Below are 8,097 nucleotides of genomic sequence, written 5' to 3'. Positions count from 1 at the left end.
GAGAAGGGCGCCCTTTGTCTCCAAGGTCATAATGCCTCTGCTGACATTAATACCTTTCACTGGAGCGAGTGAGGACAAGTCGAAAATGCCAGGCAGAATGAGAGCCCCCAGCCCCATGATCCCAAGTGAAAAAAAGAGAGAACACAGAAATCCCCTTACGCATGACCCCCACGTCCCTTTTGTGTGGTTCTTGCCAGCACAGCAGCCATCCTGCTATATATACCAGCTGCCACTCCTGTCCCCATCACACTGGACGCTGACCACTCGCAGTCCACAGCTATGGGAAAGGTGAGCCAACCCAGGTGCCATTCGTGTTTGTTGAGTGTTTGGTCCATGGTGGGGTTCTGTGCCTTTGAGCTGACCGTCTACTGTCACCTCGTTCTGTACTGCAGATCACCTTCTACGAGGACCGGGGCTTCCAGGGCCGCTGCTACGAGTGCACCAGCGACCACTCCAATCTGCAGCCCTACTTGAGCCGCTGCAACTCCATCCGCGTGGACAGCGGCTGCTGGATGCTCTATGAGCGCCCCGACTACCAGGGCCGCCAGTACTTCCTGCGGCGGGGCGACTACCCCGACTACCAGCAGTGGATGGGCCTCAGCGACTCCATCCGCTCCTGCCGCTCAATCCCTTACGTGAGTCTTGCTTCCCCTTCACTAAAGTACCCGGGGCCATCAGACACAGTGGGTTCCTATTGTGGTGAGGTGTGGGGCAGCTGGACAGAGATGGTGGTCAAATCCTTTACAATAGCTCGAGAACTATGTTGTAGATGTTGACTAATATATGTGACGAACGATCACATATATTATTTTTAAATGCTGACCGCCCTCACCATAACATGATAACTCTATGAGGTAATAACATGTTGACCATTCTATAATGTACATGATACCTACTCAGAGACACTGTGCGGCGCACAATCAAGATACAGAGGTTCGAAAAAGAAAGTAAACAAGGTAGCATCTAGGAAATCACTAATTGCTACCCAAAATTCACCCTCCTTGACAAAAAGAAGTAAAAATTAATAATAAAAATTGAGTTAAATAACTTTTTAAAAATAATAACCACAATGTGGAAGAACAATAAGGCATTCTGCCCATGTTGGTGATTTTCTTCCCTAGACTTTCCTGTCTTTTAACACAGAACGGCATGCTATATCTCTTGTACGGTTGTGTTTTTCCAAGGAGTGATTACTAGCTAGTTTTTTATAAGCAGTAGAGAAAGAGAAATAGGATTTCATGGACATGGCCTGCACAAAGAGCTTTTCAGTCCTCTGAAGCATGTGTTTATGCAGTCTGGTGACACCAAGCCATGTGCTTTGTCAAGGAGATTCACGAACTGAAATCAGATGTAGACAAGGAAAATTTGCAGATGCACAGAGATATAAATAAAAATAGAACATTTATTGGGTGCAAGAGACGAAAATGGTTCAAATGGCTTGGCAAAATGTTATTTGAAAGGCAGGATAGACTCAGAGCTAATATGAACCATTGTAGATCAAAACCCAGCAGATACATGGTGTCATAATGGAGAAGGACTTAAAATTTCTGCAGACTTATTACTCGGGGTTATAACAGCCAGTTACTTTCAAAGGAAATGCCTTTATTCCCTGCATTTCAACGTTCATTTCTTCTGCAAGGTCTCTAGTTCACTGGTCAGGTCAGCTTTATTTTAATTCTTTTTCTAATCTGTTCAAACAACAAGGTAAGCAGTGAGATTAGGGAAGACACATGCTTTACAGGAGGGACTGAAGACTGTGTTTCATGAAGACACAGGATGATCATGTCATTTTTGCTGACATTAATCTCCTATACCATCACTTTTCTTCTTCTTGCCCCAACAGACCAGCTCTCACAGGATAAGGCTATATGAGAGAGATGACTACCGAGGCCTTGTGTCTGAGCTCACAGAGGACTGCTCCTGCATTCATGATCACTTCTGTCTCAATGAGATCTACTCCCTCCACGTGCTGGAGGGCTGCTGGATCCTTTATGAGATGCCCAACTACCGAGGCCGCCAGTACCTGCTCAGACCTGGAGACTACAGACGCTACTATGACTGGGGCGCCATGGATGCCAAAGTCGGCTCTCTGAGACGAGTGGTCGACGTGTACTAGGCTGTGATTCTCGTGTTGCGATCCAAATCCAGATGCAATAAACATACAACCTGTGTGCCTGGCACCAAGTGGCTCTGGTTTATGTTTAAGTACTGACTGATTTCCCAGCAACTTATCTGATCCTGAAATTATTATTACTGTTCATCACGAAACAGTATTTACAAAGGCCTATCGCCTAAAAGAGAGAAGAAAAATGAACTAAACGAACCACTACTGGACTTCAAGGGAAAAATATAAAAATACCAAAGACAGAGGAATGCAAAGGATGACATGAGAGCAGCTGATGTATCAAATAGATTGATTTGAGAAATGATACAAGAAGAGCAGAATTTTCCAAAATAGAAATGACCTGTTTAATTTAGACCACCCTCACTTGGAAAAGAGCTAAGAGTTAAATAGCCTAATCTTTTAGCCCATTTTTCCTGGGACTCTCCCATTTTAATAGCCAAAATAAATAATAATAATAACTATAATTTGCATCTCTGAAAGCCCTCAGCAGCAGAGAAGATAGGAATATTGGTTATCCAACTTTCTAGCCAAGCTCTGAGCAAATCAGTTCATTTTTTTTCCTTTGTACTGGTCCTAGGGTTTAAACTCAGGGCCTAGGTGCTATCCCTGGAGCTTTGTTGCTCAAGGCTAGCACTCTACCATTTGAATCACAGCTCTACTTCCAGCTTTTTAATGGAAATAAAAGTTTCACCAACTTTCATGTTCAGACTGGCTTTGCAAAGCTATCGCAGATCTCAGCCTCCAGAGTAGACAGGATTCTTGGCATGAATGACTGATGCCAGCACAAATCAGTTTAAATCAGCACAAATCCGTTTAAATTACATTACTGAAAATGATGAATGATAATAAATTCCTGCTTTTCTAAATTCCAGGGAAATAATGATGGAAGAGATGGGAAGAGATCACATTCTGTTGCCTTTAAATCAGTATATGAATGTAAATATAAAAAATTAATATACCTCAGTGTTCCTTTTTTTTTTTGCCTGTTCCTGTGCTTGAACTCAGGGCCTGGGCACTGAGACTGGGCACTGGACACTGGTCCCAGCTTTTTCAAAGCTACTGCTCTACCACTAGTGCCATACCACCATTTCCTGCTTTTTCTATGTACATGGTACTGAAAAATTAAACCCAGGACTTCATGCATGCTATGCAAGCACTCTACCAGTAGGCCATACTTCCAGCCCCTGTTGCCTGAAATTTGTCATCATAATATATGAACATTTTAATTTTCATCTCCAGTGTGATTTTAATCAATAGTCATCAGAGGCTCAATTCCATGGAATAAGTTATTCATATTTGCTATAATATATATCTCTAGAATTTCTTTCCACTCTAGTACAGTTGACCTTCCAGAAAGCTAGTATTTTCTCTACAAAAATATGCCTATCCCCAAATGACTTTTTTTTCAGTACTAGGGATTGAATTCGAAGTCATGCCTTGCTAGGTAAGTACTCTACCGTTTAAGTATGCCCACATTTCTTTTTGCTTTAGTAAATTTTTTTGAGTAGGATCTTGATAGGTTGGTTCTAAGCAAGCCTCAGACGGAAATCTTTTTACTTGCATTTCCCACACAGCTGAGATGACAAACATCTGCCACCACAGAGAGCTTTTGATTCAGAAGGGGTCATTTGAAGACTAGCCTTGAATAATGATCCTCTTGATCTCTAACCCTTGAATACCTAATTAGGATTACAGGATAGCCGGGAAGGTAGCTCACACCTGTAATCCTATCTATTCAGGAGGCTGAGATCTGAGGATCATGGTTCAAAGTCAGCCCAGACACTAAAGACTTTGAAACTCTCATCTCCAATTAATCACTAGAAAAGGGGAAGTAGGGTTGTGGCTCCAGGGGTAGTGTGGTAGCCTTGAGCTGAAGAGCTCAAGGACAGCATCCAGGCCCAGAGTTCAAGCCCCATGACCCCCCCCCCCCCCGGCCAAAAAAAAAAAAAGATTACAAGCATAGGCCACTATGCCTGGCCCAACTGAGTGTTAGTTAGTTTGTTTGTTTTTAATAGAAAATGATAAGCTGATTCTAAATTCCATATAGGGATAAGCAAGAAATTCAGAGTAGATAGAATAATATTGATAAAGGACAAAAATATTCACGTTTATTACAGAGCAATGGTAATCAAAACAGTGAGGTGTAACATACAGAATATAGACCAGTGGACTGTAATTGAGAAGCCAGAAGTAAATGCATATATTCATGTCCATCTGAGTTTTGACAAAGGTGTGGAGAAAGAATAGTCTTTTCAACAAATAGCAATGGAATGCCTAGATGCAAAAAGCAAGGAAGCAAGAAAGGAAGGAAGGAAAGAAAAAGAGAAAGAAAATAAAAATGAAAAGAAAAACTGGACCTCTTCTTCACATCATATATAAAATATTAACTCAATATAAGGCTAGAACTAAACTTAAGAGCTCAAAAAAAATTTTTTTTGCCAGTCTTGGAGCTTGAACTCTGGGCCTGAGCACTGTCCTTGGGCTTTCCCAAGGCTAGAGCTCTATCACTTCTGCCTTTTTCTACAGAGGCATCAAACCCAGGTCTTCATGCATGCTAGGCAAGCAGTCTACCACTAGGCCAAACTTCTGTCCCCAAAAGCTCAAATTATTTTAAAACATACATATATATTTATAGCCTTTAATTGAGCAAGGATTTCTTAAACATCTTTTGCTCAAGGCTAGTGCTATACCACTTGAGCCACTCTCTGCTTTTTGTGCAATTTACTGGAGATAAATGACTCATGGACTTTGTTGTCTCTGATGACTTAGAACCACAGTCCTTATATCTCAGCCTCCTGAGTAGCTAAGATGATAGGCATGAGCCACCAGTGACCAGCCAGAGCCCAGCATATCCACCTAATTAATTAATAAATAATTACAGAGGGTACAAAAGTATGACATAGCCTTTATCTTTAAGCTTATGACTTTCTTAGAGAGAGGAGAAACCCTATGAGAAAGATAGTGCTGAGTATGAGAGCTTGAAGTGATAGAGCTCAGAGAGAAGGGAGAGCCTTTACTGGACTGGTTCTGTGAGGAGATAGCCAGGGTCTCAGTGGGAGATGGTATTCTTCAGGGGAAAGGGGCAGATGGGGTGTTCCAGTCTTAGAGAATGGCTCACTTCCATAGATGGAGATCACCACAACCATCCTGAAGTAAGGGAAGGAAAAAAAATCTCCTTATTTAGCCCCTCTGTGCTACCAAAATATAAAACATACATACTCACTTTTCAGAATGAATTTGCTCTACTTGTACTGTTTCCCCATTTAACCATATGAGTGCAGCAAAACAGTAAGAAAGAAGACATTTCTCTTGATTTGTCCTTAATATATTGATTTTCATTCACCATGCTATTTCAGTCTGAACAATTTATTAGGAAGAATACCTAGCTCTATTGTAGTGAAAAATAAGTACACACACACACACACACACACACACACACACACACACACACACACAAGCATACACCTTTCTAAGTTACACCTTTATTGTATTACAGCAAAACTTGCTTTTGCACCTCCACTTGGCCACCTGCAATGAGATGGCTGCTGAGGAAGGGCTTTTCATGAACTCTTATTGACATGTCTAGGGCAAGATCTTGCTGGATACCACATGCTCCCTTGAAATTAGCCCCTGTGAATGTAGCAAAGACCACTTCAATCTGCAGCCCTACTCAGCTACAGAAACTTGACATTGGCTTCCTTCTCAAGCCAGGGGTACAGATCCTGAGCGCACCATTCACTTGACTATCCTTCTCCTGATAGAGGCTCTGGGCTGAGGCAGGTATACCAACCACCAGCAACTCCATCCACTCCAGCTGCACAGGTCTCTCTTTGGAACCTTGTTGAAGGTCATACACATATACATAGTCATCATTTGACGGTGCTGTTGAAATGATCAAACAGAAATGATCAATTATTGTTAAAGTGTTCTAAGCCAGGCTCCAGTCACTCATACCTATAAATGTAGCTGCTCAAGAGACTGAAATCTGAGGAACATGGTCTGAAGTCAGCCCAAGAAAGGAAAGTCCTTGAGACTTTTATCTCCAATTATCTCCAATTAACAACCCAAAAAAAGCCAGAGGTGGAAGTGGGTGGGGCTTAAGTGGTAGAGCTCTAGCCTTGAGCATAAAGGCTCCAGAATGGTGAGCAGACCCTGAGGTCAAGCCCCAAGTCTGGCATAAAAAGAAATCATTAAGGGGCAGGGAGTGTGGCCTAGTGGTAGAGTGCTTGCATAACACACACAAAGTCCTGAGTTCAATTCCTTGGTACCACACACACAGTAAAAGCTAGAAATGGCCTTGTGGCTCAAGTGTCAGAGCACTAGCCTTGAGCAAAAGATGTCCAAGGACACTGCCCAGGACCTGAGTTCAAGTCCCCAGAGTGGCAAAAGAAAAAAAAAGAATTAAAATGTACCAATAGTGTATATGATACTATCCATTGACCACATTTTGTTTCCAAACCACAAGAAAATGTGGAGACATCTAGACAGTAAGGCTCAGAAACATAAACCTATTACCAACTGGTGCCATTTTAAAGTTTATTAAAATATTGACAAAGACTCTCTTTGATCAAAGCTTGAGTCAGCCACCCCTAAGTTCCCTGCCTGGTGATGTCTAGCCTTAGGCTTCCCTTTCTGTCTTGTAGAATCCAGTTTCAGCAAGAACTCTCATAAGGCAGTGTAGGGTTTGACTATGCTGATGACCCTAGCCTGAGATTAGCAAGACTTCCAGCAAACCAGGTTAGCCAGAAACCCCATACCCCTCCTGCTTCCTCTTAGTGATTTTCTATCCACTGACTCTCTGGTCCATGCTCTTCAGCTCAAGATCTCCACTTGTACATATGACTGTATTTTCCAAAACATTAACAGTGAATGGAAAGAATAGAATTGCTTTAAAAATAATTGTACCCATGGGGCCACTGGGAAAATGCCACTTCATATTTGTGAAAGAATAAGAGTAAAAAAAGGCAAACAACCTCCCAGTACCATTTTTAAAAATTGTCCTCTTAGTTAAAAGTCTTTAGAATTGACTCCAAAACGCCAGGGACTCCTGTGTCATACTCTGAGACCCACACTGCCACCTGGAGCATGAAAAAAAGTGGGTAGTGTGTACTGGAAGATTCTACACCATTCCTTAACAACCCTCAGATCAATCCCCCTCATCCAGAGAGCAAGCATTTTGATGCTGAAGGGGAAGGGAAGGAGAGGGGAGATAGATCCTAGGTCATTTGAAGGCAGGCAGGCAGGCAGGCAGGCAGGCAGGCAGGCAGGCAGGATTGTATGACCAGCCACCAGCAGAAGAATGAATTTAGCCAGCCCCTCACCCAAAATAAGAAAATAGAGACAGCCCATACTTGTGCTTTTTTTTCAGGTGCCCAATGAAGTAATGATTCGATTCAAATACCCCACATAACAATGCTAATTGTGGAATCTTGAATTTGATCTAAACGCCATGTTTTTAAAAGCACTTCCACACATTACTTCTTTTGCTACATTTTCCCTGTGATTCTTTAATACGCAAATTCAGATTTGAAAAACATTCCTTTAAAAAACACACACAAAGAAGAGGAATACATGGCAAAATTTGATTACTTTGGGAAAAATCCATTAAGCAGAGTAAGCTATAAAATAAATGCATAGGGATTGAGTTTCGCTCATCCTTTTGCTCCACTAAAAGAGTGGAGACCTTCCCCCCTCAATTCCACCCCCACACACTTTGGTGGCAACAACAGCTTTAGTGAATCAGAGCTACACGAACCTACCAGAAAGAATGAGAGGAAACCAACCATTCAGCCAACCGCAGTGACCAGAGGGAGGGAGAGGAGAGGGCGGGCGGTGCAGTTCCCCTCACTCTCTGGAATGGGCCCTTTTGTGTGATTTCCTGTGGAGGCAGCAGTCGGGGCTGCTATATATATACAGCGATGCCCCCCTGTGTCACACAGCTCAGAGAACACCTCCTGCTTCCTCTCTCCAAA

At 42.4% G+C, this 8,097-nt stretch overlaps 1 protein-coding gene across 2 annotated transcripts; it reads left to right on the top strand.

Annotated features, from left to right (window-relative positions):
• Positions 1 to 264: 264 nt before the first annotated feature.
• Positions 265 to 2,142, top strand: LOC150048702 (gamma-crystallin A). 2 transcript variants are annotated; one of them, XM_090354370.1, is made up of 4 exons: positions 280 to 288; positions 393 to 635; positions 1,280 to 1,282; positions 1,844 to 2,142. In XM_090354370.1, exons 1-4 carry the CDS (start codon positions 280 to 282, stop codon positions 2,114 to 2,116), a joined length of 528 nt encoding a protein of 175 aa, XP_090210496.1. In that variant the 3' UTR covers positions 2,117 to 2,142. The 2 variants fall into 2 exon arrangements, with proteins under 2 accessions (XP_090210495.1, XP_090210496.1); XM_090354369.1 differs by lacking the exon at positions 1,280 to 1,282 and having other exon boundaries at positions 265 to 288.
• Positions 2,143 to 8,097: the final 5,955 nt, after the last annotated feature.

This window comes from Megascapheus bottae, chromosome 21 (assembly GCF_031878675.1).
Source record: "Megascapheus bottae isolate mThoBot1 chromosome 21, mThoBot2.hap1, whole genome shotgun sequence".
NCBI lineage: Eukaryota > Metazoa > Chordata > Mammalia > Rodentia > Geomyidae > Megascapheus > Megascapheus bottae.
This window is presented reverse-complemented; position numbering and strand designations above follow the sequence as displayed.